Source organism: Castor canadensis, chromosome 15 (genome assembly GCF_047511655.1).
Source record: "Castor canadensis chromosome 15, mCasCan1.hap1v2, whole genome shotgun sequence".
NCBI classification, from domain to species: domain Eukaryota; kingdom Metazoa; phylum Chordata; class Mammalia; order Rodentia; family Castoridae; genus Castor; species Castor canadensis.
The window spans coordinates 27,640,362-27,660,936 of NC_133400.1; the positions used below are offsets into that span (position 1 = coordinate 27,640,362).

General features: G+C 42.8%; 1 protein-coding gene and 1 long non-coding RNA gene across 4 annotated transcripts in view; one reads left to right on the top strand and one right to left on the bottom strand.

Annotated features, from left to right (window-relative positions):
- Positions 1 to 12,506, top strand: part of Csnk2a2 (casein kinase 2 alpha 2) — a 38,360-nt gene extending 25,854 nt beyond the window's left edge. Inside the window, exons 6-12 of one of the 2 annotated variants that reach the window (XM_020164648.2) lie at positions 1,878 to 1,961; positions 2,614 to 2,724; positions 2,972 to 3,073; positions 3,925 to 4,025; positions 4,972 to 5,120; positions 6,809 to 6,902; positions 12,059 to 12,506. In XM_020164648.2, the coding sequence (XP_020020237.1) occupies positions 1,878 to 1,961; positions 2,614 to 2,724; positions 2,972 to 3,073; positions 3,925 to 4,025; positions 4,972 to 5,120; positions 6,809 to 6,885 (624 nt within the window). In that variant the 3' untranslated portion in view covers positions 6,886 to 6,902; positions 12,059 to 12,506. Of the gene's footprint in view, positions 1 to 1,877; positions 1,962 to 2,613; positions 2,725 to 2,971; positions 3,074 to 3,924; positions 4,026 to 4,971; positions 5,191 to 5,251; positions 6,189 to 6,808; positions 6,903 to 12,058 lie in introns of those variants that run through there. The other variant, XR_012441941.1, reaches the window with a different exon arrangement.
- LOC141417400 (uncharacterized) lies at positions 3,067 to 20,545 on the bottom strand. Of its 2 annotated transcripts, none has more exons than XR_012441942.1 (3): positions 20,331 to 20,545; positions 15,333 to 15,490; positions 3,067 to 4,017 (listed from the first exon to the last, which is right to left on the bottom strand). It is a non-coding gene; the product is annotated as an uncharacterized lncRNA (long non-coding RNA). The 2 variants fall into 2 exon arrangements; XR_012441943.1 differs by having other exon boundaries at positions 20,170 to 20,545.
- Between the last annotated feature and the right edge of the window lie 30 nt (positions 20,546 to 20,575).

The following is a 20,575-nucleotide window of genomic DNA, read 5'->3' on the forward strand; positions in this document are numbered from 1 at the left end:
GTATTGCCTGTTCTTATTCCACAAATAAAAAGCATTATATGTTGTGTTCTCTTTTGTGTCCAGGGAAAACACAATTTAGTACAGAGCAAGGGAACATATCCTGGAGTGCTAACCCTAAGAACCATTCTTTGACCTACGTATTCCTCCAGTGATGGCACCTAGTATGGTGAAGGGAAGGGAAAGGAAAAGAAAAGCAGAGAGGCCGAAACAGGAGGGTTGCAGTTTGAGGCCAGCCCAGGCAAAATGTTGGCAAGACCCTGTCTGAAAAAATAACTAAAGAAAGGGGGCTGTGAGTACAGCTCCAGTGTTAGAGTGCTTGGGCAGCAACTACCTAGCGAGTGCAAGGCCCTGACTTCTACATCCAGTAATGCCAGAAAAACAAAGACAAGCAAAGATCGTAACTTTGAAATTTATGAAAATGGTTCATTATATTAAGAAAGGGAGATTTAACAGCAAATTTATATATTGTACAAAGCTTACTAACCCAAATAAAAAAATCAAAGATTTTAATCACCATTTCTCTAGAGGCAGTTTAGCCTGTCCAGTAAGAACATGAAAAGATGCTCAGCTTCGCGACTCACAGGAAAACAGAAATCAAGCCCATCATGAAGTGCTACTGTACACTCACTAGAATAGTTATAACCAAACAGTGTGTGGACACTGGAACCCTCCCATGTTGGCTGATGCAAAAGCAAACTGGTACAGCCACTTGGGAAATAAAAGGCTCAGTGTAAATGCACTGTACAGCTCAGCACATTGTAATTTTGGCGGAGGGGGGGTGCACTTGCTAGGCAGGCACTCTCTTATCACTTAAGCCATGCCCCAGCCCTTTTGCTTTAGTTACTTTTTCAACTGTTTTGCAAAATACCTCTGGTGCAGGTTGGGATCAAAGATGAGCATCACCATACAGGGCTCATTTTTTGAGATGTGGTCTCATTAACTTTTTGCCCAGGCTGGCCTCGAACCTCAATCCTCCTGATGCCACCTCCTAAGTAGCTGGGATTGCAGATGTGAGCCACTGCACCTGGCATTGTTCTTATCAGCCAAAAAATAGAAAACTCAAGAGTCCATAAACTAGTACATTACTCATCAAGAAAAAAGCAACATGGAGTAATTTTAAAAACATGATGAATGTTTGTTCAGAAAAGGTAAATTCATAGCAACAGAGGGCAGATCAGTGGTTGGGAGAGTGGGGACTGAGTGCAAACAAGCTCGAGAGTGGTTAAGGAGGTGATGGAAAGTTCTGAACTGCATTATGGTAATGATGGTACAGTTCTAAATTTACTAAAAATCATTGAACTTTACACTTACATCGTATTTGTTCATCAGTTTCCTATTAGGAAGTAGTTTTCTGATAGTTTTTAAAGGCCAACTGAATCAGGGACTATATGTAAGGAAAAGGCCTGTGCTTTTTAATCTAGAAAACCCATAAGTCACTTCTCTAAAACACCAGCCATGTCAAAAGATAAATTTGAATGTCATTCTTCATGTCCACATGGATTCTGACATGTCCTTTGAGCCACTATAAAAGGTAATTCCAGTGAGGTCCCCAAATCTGACTTCTTCTTACTTCTTTTTAAAGAAACCTTCAGCACAACCCCTGAAGCTCTCTTTGTACCAGCTGCCAACCATAGTGTGCATAGGGAGCAAAGGGCATCTCCAAAGCTGCCCCTGGGAAACTGTATTCAGGTCAGGGTATCACAAATAAGACAGTGCTTGTGCTGGGTGTGTTTGCACACACCTGTGATCCCAAGAGGATTGCAAATTCTAGGCCAGCCTGTGCAACATAGCGAGGCCCAGTCTCAAAAAAAAAAAGTGCTTGGATTGGGGTTGGTAGAGAGTGTGCTTACTTCTCTCTGTGCTTTCTTTCCTACTAGGCTCTGGATTACTGCCACAGCAAGGGAATCATGCACAGGGATGTGAAACCTCACAATGTCATGATAGATCACCAACAAAAAAAGGTACCATTACAGCCTTCCTCGGGAGGCTAAGGGTGACCTCAAAGCTGCCCATTACAGCTTCTGTAGACCATGCTGCTGGTTCACACACTTGTGCTACTGTCATTTCTCCAGTCACCTGGAAAGTAGAGCCTCAGAAAGAAACTACATCAGGTGCTTGCTGCTTTGCTTCTTAATGCTCCTCAGACCAATCTGCCTGCCCTTAAAAGTACATTTGGGTCCCTGAATTCTGGTTTGTCCATGATTGATAAGTGAGTTGGCTAGTGTTGAGTTAACAAGCCAGAGCAGGACTCAGTCCTGGGTAGGGCATATGTCCCTAGCCCCTTCAGTTTGCCTGGGCTTGAATTTCAGTTTGCTTGAGCTCTGAATGATGGGGGATGTTCCAGTGTAAGCAGTACAGAGGCTGAAGAAAAGGTTGAGCTCTTGACTTGTGATAAATCAGGACAATTGAAAATTTTTTTAAAAAGCATTCTGAGTGCTCTACTGTAGAAATGACCTCTTTTGCAGTTGCTGAAAGTGCCATTTTTTAACTAGTGCACCTGCTCACGCTTTTTGTGTGGTCAAATAACTGTTAAACAGAGATGTTATGTGGCCTTGTCCTAGGCATAGGCATCTAGAAACACTCCTCATGTGTCTTACTCTGTCATGTTTGTAGCTGCGGCTGATAGACTGGGGCCTGGCAGAGTTCTATCATCCTGCTCAGGAGTACAATGTTCGTGTGGCCTCGAGGTACTTCAAGGGACCAGAGCTCCTGGTGGACTATCAGGTGAACTCGTTAACAAAGCTGCTGTGGGTTATTGCTCTACTTCCTTAGGACTTTTTCTGGTTTGCCATTTAATCATTAGTCCACCCCAAAATGCTAATTGCAGGTTTTCTTCAGCTATGTTTTTTAGGGGGAAAGCGATATAGCTTTTAATTTTAAAATATCTGCAAAGGTCAAAAAGGCTAAAAACTCAGCTCAGTGAAATAGGTTTTAGACACCTTGACTGACTGGCTATTCTTATTTTCCTCAGATGTATGATTACAGCTTGGACATGTGGAGTTTAGGCTGTATGTTAGCAAGCATGATCTTTCGAAAGGAACCCTTCTTCCATGGACAGGACAACTATGACCAGGTGAGCAAGTATTTATTTATTTGGAAATAAATGTCAAAAAAATAGCAACCTTAGATAGGAATACTCTACATGATTTACTAAATCTCACTTGGCGTCTGCATGTGAGCTTTTGTTTAGCTGAAGAATTGTAGCCAGGAATGGTGATGCATGCCTGTAATCCCGGCACTCAGGAAGCTGAGGTAAAAAAAATACAGAGTTCCAGGCCAGCCTGGGTTACAAAGCAAGTTCCAAGCCATGCTGAGCAACATAGAAACACCCTGTCTCAAAAACAAACAACAAAAAGCTGGGCACTGGTGGCTCATACCTGAAATCCTAGATACTTAGGAGACTGAGATCAGGAGGATCTTAATTCAGAGCCAGCCCAGGCAAATAGTTCGTGAGACAACCTCCCCACATCTCCAAAAACACCTGTGCAGAATGGACTGGAGGTGTGACTTAAGTGTAGAGTGCCTGCTTTGCAAGCATGAAACCCTGAGTTCAAATCCTAGTCCCACAAAAAAAAAAAAAAAAAAGCCTCAGAATTTTGTTACAAAGTCTTCATGTATGCTGAGACAAGTAATGTTACTTATGTCAAATTTCCAAAGTGAATCTAAGAAGTCAGGCACTCCTTGCCTAGTAAAACTAGATTCTAGCCATTCTTGCCATATCTTAGCCCTTTAAAGGCAGCTTGGAAATTCACATTCATGTGAGCCTCACGTCCTTGAGTCTCTTTGCCTGTCCTCAGCTCATATCTCAGTCTGGGTCCTGGAGGTTGAGTGATGTAGAATCCTCTGATTTCCAGGTCCAGCATTCTCACAGGTTCACAGTGTGTTCTGAGCTCAGTTATTTGGACAGTTTGTTTTGTGTTTCAGCTTGTTCGCATTGCCAAGGTTCTGGGAACAGACGAGCTGTATGGGTATCTGAAGAAGTATCACATAGACCTAGATCCACACTTCAATGATATCCTGGGACAGTAAGTAAGAGAGAGAGAAAAAGAGGGCTTTGTCTTACTCCATTTGAGAAGTGGAAGGTTAGCCAAAATCCCTTTCTTTCCCCCTTTCTAATTATACCAAAATTCAAGTATCCTTTTTGTCTATGTATGTTTTCCTTTAACTTATTTTGAGATATTTGGACATTATTTACATGTGTCTTCTAATCATTTTACTTCTGTGACATAACCTATTTACAACAGAAGATGGAAAGCAAGCCAACGTACAGTGGCACAAACTGATCTCAGCACCGGGGAGGCTGAGGCAGGAGGAACTTGAGATCCTCTCAAAAAGAGAGAGAAAAGGCTGGGGGGTACGTCACAATATTATAGGAAAAAGCTTTCTGGATAAAGCATGTTCTTATTTTAATGGCAAATCTTGGAAAGCTATGTTCTTTGAATAAGAAATTAATAGTTTCTTGTTTTCTGTAATGAGTTTTCTGTGAGGTAACATGTATTAAGGCATATTGAATTTTCAAGTTCAGTGTAGTTTGCTAACAGTAAGTGTTTGGTTGACAGTTTTCAAACATTATTTTATGAAACCACCCTGTTTCTGAGACCAAGCCTCTAAATACTGTCTGCTGACTAATAAAAATTACTCAGTCACCACCAGTCCTCGCTCAAAATTGATGGAAAGCCTGAGGCATAAAAAATACTCCAGAATGGTTCTTAAATTCTAAATAAAATTTGGATGTTTAAATTCATTAATTCTGCTTATCTAATCACACAGCACTGTTTTCTTTAGGGATGCTGTGGTGTAGCTATGGGGATAGTGAATAGGTAGAAATACCTACCTGAGATGGCTACTAGTAAGAATCAGATTTAGCTAGCTTACAATCAGTGCAGTTCTCTAAGATTTTGTTGGCATTAGCCCTAATGGAGGAGTTATCAAATTAGTCCAAACATACTAATGCTTCACTTTTCTTCTCAGACATTCACGAAAACGCTGGGAAAACTTTATCCATAGTGAGAACAGACACCTCGTTGGCCCCGAAGCCCTAGATCTTCTGGACAAACTTCTGCGATATGACCATCAACAGAGGCTGACTGCCAAAGAGGCCATGGAGCATCCCTACTTCTGTGAGTCTTCCCTTTGAGGCCACCCAAGAGAATTCTAGGTGTCTGGGTTGGATCCTTCTTAGAATATGGCCTCATTTCACTCATTCTAGATCACTGAGATGACTTCTCAGACCAGCTCCTCTGAATATGGCCTCATTTCACTCATTCTAGATCACTGAGATGACTTCTCAGACCAGCTCCTCTGAAGCTAGGCTGTTTGCCCCTCCTGTCACCTTGAGCTCATAGATCAAGGGTATCTAAGATACCCTTGTGTTTCGAGTGTTTACTTGTGTGTGGAAATGTAATCAAAGATATTTCTACCATCAAAAAATGAGTAACTGTCTAAAAAGTAGTAAGAAAAGCATAGTGTATTTTTAAAGAAGAAAGTAAGTAAATGGAGAATTGAGGAAAGTGCAGGTGAAACCTTGCTGGTACCGCATTGCATCACTGACTTCTACATCTCCCTCAGAAGGGTGTGTGCACTTGATCAGTGCTTGCTTGTGGCTCGGCATGCAGATATTCTTCCCATGAACAAAGTGGGCTTCACATGTACTGTCCTTGTGTCCAAGGCTAAATGCAGGAAAATTGTGAGTTCAAAGTTAGAGTAGGCTGCAGAGTAATACCCTGTCTCAAAATAATACCAAAAATAATACTGGTATGTATTACATGTAATTCATTGTTTACTTTTTAAAACTGAATATAGAGCTTAGTTCAGTTTAGAAAGTTTAAAGTACTCAGGACGTAGGGACCAAAAGAATGTAGTTTGAGACTAGCCTGGACAAGGTTAGCCCAAGACCTTATCTGAAAAACAAACTAAAAAAAGCAAAAGGACTTGGAGGGATGATTCTAGTAGAGTTCTTGCCTAACAAGTGTGAGGCTCTAAGTTCAATCCCCAGTACCGCCAAAACCAAAAAAGATTAAGTTACTCTTGCTTCAAATTGATGGCTGCTTCTGGCATTTTTGTTCACCTTTTCCCTGAAGTGCTTATTATTGCACATGCTTTAAAGAAAAGGGCTACACATGATGTTGGTATTCTCAGACTGTAACACAAAATTAGTGGGAATTTTTAACCATGAAAAACGAAGGTTTCTGTGCCTCTCAGCAGTAGTGTCTTACTCTGAGGAAGAAAAGTTAGCTATATATATATATATATATATATATATATATATATATAGGTGTGGTGGTGCACTGCTATAATCCCAGCTACGATGGTAAGGCCAGAGGGTGGCAAGGTCAAGGCCAGCCTGGGCAATTTAGCTAGACCCTGTTTCAAAATTTTTCAGAAAGGGCTTGGGGACATCCCTCAGTAGCAAGTGCCTGCTAGGTGTGTGAGGCCCTGGGTTCAGTGTCCAGCGGGCAAGGGAGCAGTCCTCCTAACCTGCTTTTTCAGTGCCTGTTTTTTGTCTCACCTAAGCTATGCGGTTTCTTTTGTTGTGTTGTTGTTACTTGGTTTTCGCTTTGTGTTTTGAGTCAGGGTCTTGTGTAGAGCCCAGGCTAGTCTGGAATTGCCGCTCCTCTTGCCTCAGTCTCCCAAGTGCTGGGATTACGATGCGTGTACTGTGCCTGGCTGGAGTTGTGTGACGCTCCCCGTTGCCCTTCTGACACTGGCCTGTGAGTCTGTGTGTCGGTCCCATTGCGGGAGGGCGTCCACAACAGCCTCTCTGCTGTACTTGCAGCCCGCGTGCTGACTTTGTCCTGCTGTCTTGCAGACCCTGTGGTGAAGGAGCAGTCCCAGCCGTGCGCAGAGAACGCTGTGCTTTCCAGTGGGCTCACGGCAGCACGATGAAGCCTGGAGAGCGACGGGTAATGCGGCATTGATGCTTGCCAATAAAACCAACCAACCAAACACAAAACTCGAAGGAAACCACAGTGTGATAAAAAGAAATTCTAATCATTCCTTCTAAAGGCAAAGAAGAGTAAAGACCTAAAAGTCTGTCAAAAAGAGTGAAACTCCCCAGTTGTAGTCCACAGGGAGCTGCCGCTGGGCAGCATGGCGATGCACGTAGTTGAGGAATGCATGGGGGATGAGACTCGGAGTTGTTGTACACTTAACCTGCGCTTAACAGGACACCACTGTTGAATTAACCATTTGGTCAGCAAGCTCTGAATATCTGACTTCCTGTCTATTCCATTGTGGTCTGGTTTCCTTTCGTGAGAATTCAGGCTCAAGTTTTAGCAAAATGTCAGCAGTCTGTACTGACACACCAGCCTCATTTACAAAAAAGATATTAAAACAGTGACAGTATTTTTTTTTAATCTCTTATACAAATTCATGTTTATGTATTTTTTTAATGACTTGAGCTTTCCAGGAAGTGTACCTCATCCTGCAGTTTTCCTCTAAGTGTATTCATTTGGGAGCAAACTGCAGGCCCTTTCACAGAGTCCTCTGGTGTCAGAAGACATCACTTTAAAGCTTGAGATGCTGTGAACAGGTCCTTGGTCTCATCAGAAGTTCCATGCTACGTGCATAACTTGGAGCTCACTGTAACCCTGGTTGATTTGCCTAACAGTAGAATTTCATTGCTCTTTTCTGTTTAGCTTTTTTGTTTTTTTTTTGCAGCCTTGTAAAGAAAGCCTCACCATTTCCCAGCACATTCCTGTGTGTGCACCTGTTTTAATGCACCTCTCTGTTCACAACTGTAACTAAAGCTGGAAAGTCAGTTTTCAGGCAGTCAAAGAAGTAGAAAAAGTCCTATTAGGATTTATTCAGGAAAGATTTACTGAAAAAGTATCTCCACCCCTCTTCCCTCTTTTTATCCCCATGCCAAACAATTTCCAGCTATAGTCAGGGTAATACACATTTTAAGCTATGATATGTGATCCATGAATGTTATGGCAAAAACAAGTCTTTGTCACGTGCAGGTACTGACATGTGGCAAGGCCCATAACTCTAGCAGCTGAGAGGAGAGGAACATACAAGGAGCTCAGGGAAAGAAGGGTAGCTCCTGGAGCAAGTGGTAAAGCTTTAAATCCACTGTGCTAATCTTCACATTAGCAAAGAATGCTAAATTTTATTTAAGGAGAAAAAAAAAATGGGGCAGATTTTGTTTTGGGGACTTGTCCCTCACATGGTTTGCCAGCAGTCTCCCCCTGGTTGTAGAACCATGCCTCAGCTCTGGAGACTTACATGTCTAAGCTAGAGCTACAAGTACCTACCACAACATCACACTTGGAGTTTCTTTATTAACTATTTCATGATACCATACAGTTTTATAAGACTAGATTTTCTGTTTGAAACATCTGTTTACATTCCATATTCCAGTAAAATTGTATTGGTAGCAGGTCCTATCTCTAAATGTAGGTTCTATTTTTTTGTTTGGTCTGTGGAAACTTAAAATGCAAATGAAACTCTTCACTTTATATTACAGAGTTGAGTTTCTATATTAAAAAAAAATAAAATCCTAAAGCCAGGAAATACATTCAATTATGGTTCTCACCAATACTGCCTGCCTGCACTGCACATTCTGTATATTGATGTGTACGTTTGTTCTACCTGAAAAGCAAAACCAAGATGGGAGCTCTAGGCTGAACCTGTATTACTATGTCAGGCAGCAAAAGTCAAATGTTTTGGATTATCAAAGGCCTTCTCACGGGCCCTTACAGGCAGCCTGGACCATTGGTTATCAGGGAGATGTGCCACTGTGTGTCTTTTCCTGCTTCCAACCCCATGTCCTCCTTGATCACCCATGCCTCTCCCCTGCCTTTTCTCTTCTTTTCAAGTTGCCTGTCTGGACCAGGCAAGTGGAGCCTACTAAAGGGTCTTGGTAGAGTGGAAGCCCCACTTCTTTCCCTTGGGTTCCCCAGAGGAGAAGTTGGGCAGTATGCCCTCTGTCCTTTAGCCAGGTTTCAGGAGGTACAGCACAGCTGGCCTGGGATCTGGAGCCACAGCTTTAACTCAGCCCGAATTATTCTTTTGTAAGTGTACAATTTACTTTTGCCACACCTGTACTTTTTACCTCTCTTCATGCCTTAGACTTGGAGCATACCTGGGTTTGAAATGCTAACTCCCTTGTGGGTCTGGACTTAACACTTAGGCTGTTCTTTTCCAAACTGGAGAAGGTCTAGTCCAGACCTTCCCTTTCTAAAGATGTGAGTGAGTGTGTACAGGGGAGTGGGAGTCTAGTCTTATGTTCAGACTAAACTCTGGTAATTTCCCCACCCAATAACCTTTTCACTTAGCGTATTCATTCTTAAACTCATCTCAATAATTTTCATTTGTTTCATTACCTTATAACAGGTTAAAAGTGCCTATGACAAGGACTTTATTATTTCCTAAAGAAAAGCAAAAAATGTGGGGAACAGGGTAGTGTTATGCTGTCATCTCAGGTGCAGCCCGTGTTCAGGAATATAGACCTTCAGGGTGAGAACAGGTTCCCGGGCTGAACCCAGATCAGGGTTTCCTCATTGCCAGCCCTAAGTGAGCAAGATTGCCTCTCCTGATAAATCCGTGGTGAGAATGGAACTAACAAGTGCTAAGTGATGTTTGTGTTGGGGACTGGGTGGCAGGTCACTGTCTCCATGTTCCTATTAGTAGACAGTGTTCCTGACCTACCCCTGTGGTGTGTTGCTGGGTCTTCTTTCCAGCAAGCAAAGTGCTGGGCCTACAAGATACCACAGGCAGGCACTTGGGTGGCAGCACTCAGCCAGGCCTCCTGTGGAATGTTCTGTAACATCAGTGTTCACTGGGGCACTTCTGTTCCCTTGTAAAGAGGAAGGCCTCTCAGACTGACTGCTTTCAGGAGACAGAAGAGCTCAGAATCAGTGGGGCTTGGAGAGAGTGGCTGAGGAGGGGTAGGTCATGGGGAAAATGTTCTAAAGGTAGATCTTGAGGAAGAAATGTACTTCTAGAGAGGATGAAATTAGGGGACACTAAGGTCCTGTTCCAGAGTGTGCCCTGGGAAGGACACCCTCCTGGCTTGGGTCCAGTGGTGTGCTTAAGTCAGGTGCTAAGGGTCTTGCAATGCATGCTACTCAGGGAAGGCGCCATGCCAATGCAATGGAAGCAAAGCTACTTGAGGACACAAAACAATTGGAAGAGTTTTTATATGTGCATCGAAATAAATCTAAGAGCCCAGTTCAGTTTCCTTTAATGCCAGTTCAGATGAAATTGGTTTAGAAACCTGTGTTGCTGCATGAGACCCACAGGGAAGAGCGACCTTCCTTTTTGCAAGTCAGTGAGTGCATAAGAACTGGTAAGAGGCAGTCATTTAATTGCCAGCCCTTCTGAAAGCCAAAGCAGCATCCTCATGGGCACACAAGCCCAAGTTTGTCAGTGAGTTTAATGAATTAAAATGAATTAAAACTAATGTCCCGCCTTTAAAAACTAACTCCATGGTGGGGACAGCGGGCGGGGGGGGGGGTGGCAAGGAATTATTTGGCAAGCAAACTAGTAATGACATGCTTTTGAGCTGGGAGGTTGTGTAAAAACACTCCGACCAGGCCTTGTAGAGGCTGGAAACAAGGTGTGATGGGGTTATGCAGGTGGTGCATACTTTTGTGTCAAGACGGCCATGTGCTACAAATGTGCTACAATGTGCTACGTACCCCTGAGCTGCATGTATTGGGGATTGGTTTGTTTTTTAAAAACTTTGATTGAATCAATAAATTAACAGTTTTTCACTTGCTGGCTCTTCTTGATGTAAATGGTGACTAAGTTCAAGACAGAAATATTAATATCCAGTGGAAAGCTTGGATAATCTTCAAGAACTATGGAGCCTTCTGTTTGCAGGAAAGCCACGCTGCCTGGGTTGCGATCCTTTTCAAGTGACAGCTCCAGACCCAGTTGCCACCTCTGTGTATCACTGGATGACTGATGTGAGATTTGTGTGCTGCTTCCCTTAGAGGGAACAAAAATGCCATGTTAAAGCCTATGTTCCTAAATAAAAATGTTGACAATACACAGCCTTCCCATGTGGAAGGCACATCATTGCTATGAGGACCTTAACTTGCATCTCCTTGTTTCTTGGGGAAGGAAGGGTAAGCATGGAACTGGGAAGACATGTATTGTGGTGTGGGTCGTCACCTTGGTGAGAAGACTTTCCTTTAGCAGAATTGGGACTGAAGGTGTCGCAGCGGGATTGTTGTTTCTCTATACTTGTGTCTGAGTTGCACCGCTCAGACCCCTAGCAGATCATTGTGTCTTTCACAAGTGTGCTTTTTCTCTCTCGCTCTGTGGAGTTGGACCTTTGGGAATCAGCCAAAGTGCTTAAAGGCAGAAGTAGTCATTTCTTAACACACATAGCCTTTCTCAAATCCCAAAGAGTCAAACCTTTCCTCTACCAAAGAAGGCTTTCACCAAGTGGCTATAAGTTTCCTAGGTGTGAGCTGTTGTCTCTCTGTACTCTTGATACTGTCCTGGGATGCCCTTCTAGAATGCCGCTGCTGGCCTCTTCCCCACCCAATTTATCATGCACAATATGAAAGGAGGCATGAGGGTTTCAGGCTATGCCAGACAGCTATTTCCAGAGAAGCTGGAAATACTTGAACTCACCTGTTCTTTGTTTATTAGTAGACTCACCCTCTCCCTGAGTAAATATTAGTCCCAAGATGTCCTCAGTAGGTTGGCTCAGACAGGGGGGGAGGGTGTCTAGAGTTTTTCTGAAGGACCTGTAGCTTGGATTGTGTAGAATGGCCATGAAGCTTTGAGGTTTCTGCACCAGTGTCCCAGACCAAAAGGGCAGGAGGGGAGAGTCGTGCATGACACGGTGTGTCCAGTGCTCTTTTCTTCCTCTCCAGAAGGCTTCCATTGTGGTCAGAAGCGCAGAAAGGGTACTGTTTGAAGCCTGAGATGATGTGGCGGGTTCTCATTAGCAGTCCCACGGAGTGGCATGGAGAAAGCAATCTTGCATCTGTCCCCAGCCCTCTTCAAGAGAAGGAAGCCTCACAAAAGTGGAGGCCTGTCCCGCACTCTGGGTCAGATCGATTAATGCCGTCTTTCCCCTCCTCCCATCTCTCCCCAGGTCTGTTGCGGTTCTCCCACTTTTCCATAAGCAGAACAAGAACCAAATCAAACGTCTTAACGTGTGTAGAGAGATCACGTTCCGTGAGCAGACACAAAACGGTGGCAGGCTTGGCGAGCACGAACTAGACCAACTGAAGGGCAGCCCACCACCGTATATCAAACCTCATTTCCGAATGTAAAAGGTTCACATGCCTCTGGCTTCCTGTTGACTTCCTCCCGACCCAGAAAGCATGGGAAATGTGAAGGGTATGCAAAATGGTTGTTGGTTACTGTTGCTCCGTGGGTCCCCTTGGCTGGTCCTGTGGCCGCTTGTTTGTCCAGCAAACCACATTAACTAGCTGACCACAGACTCCACAGTGGGAACGGGGACAATATATGGCATGATGGGCAGTTACATATTATTATTTTAAAAGTATATATTATTGAATAAAAGGTTTTAAAAGAAATGTATGGAGAGTTTTCAGTGTGGAAGGGGCCATTGACCAAGGACTGAGCAACACAGAAGTGCATTTGTGCCACCTAAGCAGAGGTGACAAGAGCCAGTTTTGAGGAGCTCCGCAGAGATGAGAAGTGTTGAGAGGTGTGGAGTGAACTGTCCTGGGCGTGGGGCGGCCTAAAGAGAATTCAAGTCTCTTGAACACGTTCCCATTGGCCAGTATCCACCCGAGATCCCCCTTTGAATCAGGAGTGGACCAGCATTTTAAGTGGATAAATGTCACCTTCAGTGAGCTCAGAACATGCCTTAGTCCATTCTTTGCTGTCCCTTTGCTCATGTCAGCATTTCATTCCATGTCTCCATCCTGCCCCCACAACATCTTGTGAAAAAGCACCTTGATCTGGAGGCCAGTTGTCTGCCGTCCAACGTCAGGGGAGGGGGCAGGGGTCTGAGGCTGCTTCTGATAGCATTTTGACAGTCCCTGGAAATGGAAGTAAAGTGGCCCTCCAGGTGTGAAAGAGGCTGGAGTAGAATCTTAAAAAGTTTGTTAAATGAAAAACCTGTTTACAAATGAGCCTTTGCCAGCTCCCTCAGGCCTTGCCTCCCAAGGACAGCTATGCCAGGGGAAGTGAAAACAAAACATCGATAGGACCTGGTGGCCGCCCAGCCTTGTCACTGGCTTGGATCTTCACACTGCCTGTGGACAGCAGAGGCATGGGCAGATCCAGATAGCCAGGCAGCAGGGTGGCCACGTGGCTCGACAAACACTCCCTTCCACTGCTGGTCCTGAGTGGCTATGAGAACCCAAGTGTGTGTACTCACATCTTAGAAGCAATTATGGGGGAAGCTCAGAGTCCCCCTTTCTTGGTGTCCTTTGAACTGGATTCTGTCATTCTAACCAGTTCCCCAGGCAAGGGCTTGAGACCGCGTGCTTCTGGACACCAGCAAGGAAGGCCCACAGGCCAGCAGCATTAGCCTTTATAGGCTGGGGGGACACGAGCAGATTGGCCTCATACTTTCTGGCCCCACTGTTGAGGGGGGTTTTCTCAAACTGTCTGTTTTGTGGGGCCATTTCTGATTGGCTTTACAGCATGTTCATGTTCCATAAGGACCTGCTGGCACTTAGGGCCTTTCCAGAAGTGGAGGGTCTTGTCAAAATACACATGACAGGCTTGGAACGCCTCTAATACTTCTGGACTGTCTTGATCACCAAAGTAATACATGCTTGTGGTAAAAATTTGGATGCTACATAAAAATTAATAATGAAAGCCTCTTCCCACCCCAAACACACACACACACAAGAACAAGACATAAGTTATTTCTTCCCCTGTAAGTACTGTTATATATAGCGCATAACCCTTTTTTTCTAAGCATTTACTAACAGTTTAGAATTAAAATGATTTTCATGGTAATTGAAATGTAATCAAGCTATACATTCTTTTTCTGAAAGTTGTGTTTTCATTTAGTTGTGAAAATCTGTGTCACTATGTATACATCTACCTCACCCTTTCCGTGGCTGCACAGTATTCCACTGTGACGTGTGTCACAGTCGAATCAATTGCTTCTTGATAGACTCTGAGCTGTCTCTAGTTTTACAGCATTGCTGCAGTGAACAGATGTGCACATATATTTTTGGACGGGATGTATTTGGGATAAAATCCTAAAAAAGAATTGCCATAAGCTTTTTTTTCCCCTAAGACCATTGTTAGGATTCTGAGAAAGCTATCTTCAATGCTTCCATGCTAGCCCAGGTTGAGATGACTTAGGCATGGGATCGGGTACTTGGGCTTTCTATGAGAGTGTCTGAGACCTGAAAAAAAAGTGATGGTGTTAACATAAGAAAGTCTCACTCCTGTAATTCTAGCTATGTGAGAGGGATCAGTAGGATTGTGGTTCGAGGCCAGCCTGGGCAAATAATGAGACCCCCATCTCCAAAATAACCACGGCAAAATGGACTGGAGGTGTGGCTTGAGCAGTACAGCACCTGCTTTGCAAGCACAGAGCCCTGCGTTCAAACCACAGTCCTATCAAAAAAAAAATTTTAAGTAGAATTAAATGTCAATACTGTGAACTTCATACTCATTAAAGTCAATATTTGCTTTTAAAAATATTTTTTTTTTGGCTGAGCACAGTGGCGCATGCCTGTGATCAGCTACTTGGGAAGCAAGAGATCTGGAAGATTACAGTTTGAGGCCAGCCAAGGCAAAAGATTAGTGAGACCCCATCTCAACCAACAACTGGCTTAGTTTTCTCAAAACTAAGTGGCTACGCCTGTGGTCCCAGATATGCAGAAGGCTGTAGGTACGGGGATCATAGACTGAGATGGCAGGGACAAACATGACCCTCTCTGAAAAAGAGCAAAAGCAGAAAAAGGGCTGGGGACTTGGCTTAAGTGGTAGAGCACCTGCCTAGCAGGCACAAGATCCTGAGTTCAAAACTACAGTACTACCAAGGAATTTTTTTTTCTCATAGTTAGTGAAGTGTCACAATCATAAAACCAAAAATTTCAAAAAGAAATTCTGAAGATTGTTTCAGAAACTTATGAGAAAAAGTAAAATATAAAATGTCTCTGGGGGCAATGGCTCATATGGTAGAGTTCTTGCCTAACACACCTGAGGCCCTAGCCTCAATCTCCACTATGACCAGAAATATGAAAAATGGTTTCATTTTAATGCATTTGAAATGCTGTGCCAAGCCTACAAGAGTGAGCATGCTGAGGTCCAGCAAATGTTTTAAAGTAGCCCTGGCTAGAGGGGGCCAGGTGGTGGAAGGAATGAGCTGCCCTTTTCAGAGTATATTAAAATAATGTGCATCTCAAATGCACAATGCTACTCACAGCCAGACTCAGAAGACTACATGATAAATAATTCCATTTGTGAGACGACTCCACAGTTGTCTGGAGTTCAGGATGACTTCAAAGGCCATTTGGGGGGTGCTGCGTTGCTCTGTGGCCTAAATGCGGTGATGGTTCTGTGACTTGGTCCCTTTGTCAAACTGTACACCAAAAAGAGTACATTTTACTTGTTACAAATTTAGACATTGGATTTAAAAATAACAATAACTTTACCACTTGAGCCACACCCCAGTCCATGATCTTTGTGTTGTGACACTCCACCCAGATGACATACCCAGCTGCAGCTCAGGACAGTGATAAATTAATGGTCATTGATTCTGGGCCAGACATGGAACTGGGTACTACTCTGATGGTTTACCCAAACTGCAAGTTTGGGTAACTTCATGAATGCCAACCCCAAGCTTGGCAATGGGGTTCCCAGGAGTACTCCATACCTCCACCTGATGTGACATTTTACCTCTCGGGCAAGTTCAATGCCTGATTTGCATCAACTGAACATTCTCACTCACTGCCCAGACAGCAGTCAGTACTCTGCCTCATTGGAATCTGTCCCCTTTTTGTTGATCCCCTTTTTATCTGACTACATTCTTACTGTGTAATTAGAAAATCAGCACTGTCATCACAGCATAATTTGTTCTTCATGTTGACAGAGGGAATATACTAGAACTAAAGTATTTAATGCAGATGTCTGCAAAAGACACTAGGGTTTTAGATTAATTTGGTCTACATTACCTTAAAAAGTGAATGTACATGTCTGATTAGCCATGTGGCTACCCATCCATTCACCCATCCATCCAGTCACTGAGGGCCTACTGCGATAGTGGGTACTGGGTTAAGTCCTAGGAGCTTGCAGAAAGGAGGGAGCGTGCCAAATCCAAGCCACAACAGGAGCAAACCCATTCATTTAGGTTCTGTCTTTATGGTAGCCAAAACCTTGATCACAATAAACATGAAAGACCATCATAAGGATGAGCTGAATATGGTTCCTGAAGACAGTTACTAAAAATGAGTGGTTTGGAGAAGTGAAGACTTTACTCCATCAGCAGGTTTATTGATTATTCAAAGCTTTTAAGGCTTTTAATTGGGGCAATTTCATGGTTAATGAGGGAAGCGTATGAGAACAACCCAATACAATAAGAGACTTCACAGAGCTTTTGTGGGCAGGTGAACGGAATAGGCTGGCCCTGATTCTGAGCAGAAGAGAGCCTCTGTCAGTCAGGTGGGTTTCGAACTCCTGAGACCAGGAGAAACAGAGCCTGTGCTGGCCCTACAGTGGCCAGGAGCCCCAGTTCCCTGACTTCGATTCACTGATTCAGCACATACCACATTCCCACTTAACAATGCAAGTGTTTAGCCAGGTGCCAGTGGCTCATGCCTGTAATCCTAGCTACTCAGGAGGCAGAGATCAGGAGGATCACAGTTCGAAGCCAGCCTGGACAAATGGTCCACAAGACCCCATCTAGAAAAAACCCATCATAAAAAAGGCTGGTGGAGTGGTTCAAGGTGTAGGCCTTGAGTTCAATTCAAACCCTAACACTGCAAAGAAAAAAACATCCTTGAGGAATGCCCCCAGGAAAAAGTACCCCAATGGCTGCTGATTGGTGGGCTTCAATATGCTCTCCTTGTTATGGGTGTGACATACTATAGGCTTGTACCACCACCCTCAGCCTTAAATGCATTTTCTTTTTTGGTAATACTGGGGGATTGAACTCAGGGTCTCATGTTTGCTAGGCAGGTGCTCTACCACTTGAGCCACCTGCCAGCAGATTTAATGCATTTTAACTTTTCATTGGTTTATTGGGAGATTAATCATAACTTGAGGAACATCTGTGAAATCACTTAAACTGTTAGTAAAGTAATGGCTCAGTACAACAACAGAAACAAAATGTCCAAATGCCTATTAGAGAGGGGTTGGGGAGAGATGGCCCAAATGATGTATACACGAGTAAAATAAAAAAAAAAATTTTTAAATGCCTATTAGCCCTTCACAGGGAGAAGTTGAGTAGGTGGTTATTTGCATATGGAGCTCAATGTGGCGAATAAGATGTATGAGCATTGGAAGAAAACAGACACAGCTTTTAACTTATACAAATAATAGGGTCATCTGCATAGAACCCCTCAAAAAAATTAAGAGTAATAATAATTTTTAAAAAGTTCAACAAATGCCTGAATACAAAATCAACTTTGAAAAATTAAAGGCATTTTCAGTACTATCAATAACCAACAAAAAAGTATAATTTAAAATAATATATTCAAAATATCAACAAAATTCTAATATTTAAGTAGATATAACATATCTAAGAAGATGTAGATATAAGAAAACACAAAAAAAACATAGAAAAAGTCTACATATCTAAGAAGTAATTTAACTAAGACTACATAAAACCTCCATGGAGAAAATTTTAAAGCATTAATAAAGATTTAGAAAATGACCTTAATAAAAGTAGAGATATAGTACATATTTTGGAAGGAATGACAATATTATAAAGATGCTAATTCTTCCTAAGATAATTTATAATTACAGTGCAATCACAATCAAAATTAGTTAATTTTTTTGGCAGTACTAGAATTTGAACTTAGGGCCTTGTGCTTATTACACAAGGACTCACCACTTGACCCAGACCCCCAGCCCATCAGTTAATATTTTTGAGAAATTCAGTAAATTTATTGTAAAATCTAAGTGGAAGAATAAGATTGATGAATATTAGACAAATTAGCCTTTAGAAAAAAAAGAAAGGGGTTGACCTGTCAGATATTAAGATATCTTAATACAGATACCCTATAAATTTAGTTACTTAGAAGGCTGAGATTGGAGGGGATCTTGGTTCAAGGCCAGCCCCAGCAAAATGTTCAGGGTACACCATCTCAACCAATAGCTGGACATAGCCCAACTATGTAGGAAGTGTAAGATAGGAGGATAGTGGTCCAGGTCAGCCAGGCACCAGACCCTATCTCCAAAATAACCAGAAGAGAAGGGCTGGAAGGTATGGCTCAAGTGGTAGAGTGTCTGCCTAGCAAGCATGAAGCTCTGAGTTCAAACCCCAGCACTGCACCCCCCAAAAAAGAATTCTGTCCAGTGAAGGACAGCATGGATAAAATTAACAATGACAAATTGAGAAAAGATGTTTGCAGTGTCTAAAACCAACAAAAGATTAATATCTAGAGATCCTATTTACTGTGGCAGATAAATAAGACAAAAAGGAACCTCAAGAGGATACAAAAAGGCCATTTAAAAATAAAGTAAAATGCCTATGAAGAGATGAGCCAGCATAGTATTCAAAAATTCAATGAAAACAAACTATCATTATATATATATTAGACTGGCAAAATTCAGAAAGTAAAATGATGCCCAGTGTTGGGATGTAGGTGGGACTACAGAGACTCTCATGCATTGTTGATAGGACTGTTATGTGACTACACAATTTTGATTTTAAAGAACCACTAAATCAAATTCAGCACATGTGCATATGACCTAGAAATGCTGATACTGGGTGTGTATGCAAAAGAAATTCTCACATAGGTTCTTAAGGGGACACGTATAGGATGTATAAGTGTATAGGATGTATAGGTGGACAGACAAAACATGGCAGAAGAATGCCTGGCAGGGCTACACAGCAGTTACAGGCAATGGAGTAGATATACACTGGCTAACTGATGTATCTTAAAAACCATAGTGCTGAATAATGCGGTCAGTATGTGACCATTTAAGAAACAAAGCTCCTATGGAGATCAACATATATGTATACAGGACTGGATGAGGGAAGGAAGAGGTGGGAAGGCCAAGGCAGGAAAACATGAATAGATGAACAGATGTGGTACAGATGCATATAAGTATTTCTGAGGTGGCACTGTGAGTGATTGAATGTTATTTTTCATAGCTTCCTCAATAACCTGTATTACATTAATCAGCAAAAAGTAAACTGGCATAAAATAGACTCAAAACGTTCAGAAAGGAGGGATCAATGACTACTTTTGTTTTTTCTGTGATTATTGGCTATTTGGTTTTTACTTCTGGGCATTACTATTGGTAATTTTGTTAGAAAATAATTTATTTCGTGTAAAATTTCAAATGGGTAAACTTGTATGTAGTATCTGAATAATCATTATCATAGTAATTTGTCTAAAGTTATTTCTCGTCCTTTATGTTTTATTTTCTCTCTTCTTAAATAAACATTTTTCTTGAGGTTATTTTGGACAACTTAATAACAAAGCATAAATTTTTTCCCTGCCCTAAAGTTCCCAGAAGCCATCCCAAAACAACAATTTCATACTAAAAGTTCTAGCTTTATACTACAATAAATTCATACATTCTCCCTCAGTGTCTAGAAATTCTGGGTAGATTTAAGGGTTGATGAGGACTGAATGAGTTAACGCAGGTTAGGCATTTAATATGGTGCTCACATATCATAAATGCTCAAAATGCTAAAACGAGGGTGTTAGCTGCAAACTTTTCCTGTCACAGACCTAGGCACACACACACTATTTGGATTGGTGCCCACTCTCCAACGTTTGGGATTTACTTCCACACTGGAAATACCATAGTTTATTTTATGTCTTTCCTATAATGTTCTAGGTATTGATTTTTTTTTTAAGAATCAGCTGTTGGTTCAGTCCAACCAGTGCAACTTTATTTTGTTTAATTTTATTAATTTCTGCAGTTATCTTAATGTTGAGGCTTTCTTGTTTTCTAGTCAACGTATCTAAGGCAATACACTTTCCTCAGAGCATCGCTTTGACTGCATCCCATCCCCAGCGCATTAACAAACGAAAGGCGCCGAGGGCAGCGCTCAGTACTGTTGGCTCGCCGCCGAAGCCTTACCCTGTGCTGGGCCAACAAGCATTCATTTAGCGTTCGCAGAATACCAGTAAGCAGGGCCTCAGCAAAGCCATCTTAACCACCTCTCCCCTTTTCTGTCGCTCCAGTCACCTCCTCCGGCCCTCCAGGGGGCGGGGCCTGGTCGTCACGCCGCCTCGTCTCACCTCTGCTTCGTTCCCATGACATCACGTAGTCACCAACAACACGTGCTGTCTAGTACTCAGTCTCCTTCCGCTATCTTGAAGCAAATCTGGGACTTCGATAAGGAAAATAGTCCCTCGGAAACGGAGTTCGTTCCGCCAGGGGGCGGGGGAGAGGGCGGGGCTTACGCGCGGAAGGAACCGGAAGTCAGCGCCCTTTGGCGGGACTGGACGGCGCGCTGCGCGGGGCGGGCTCAGGTGTGCGGAGG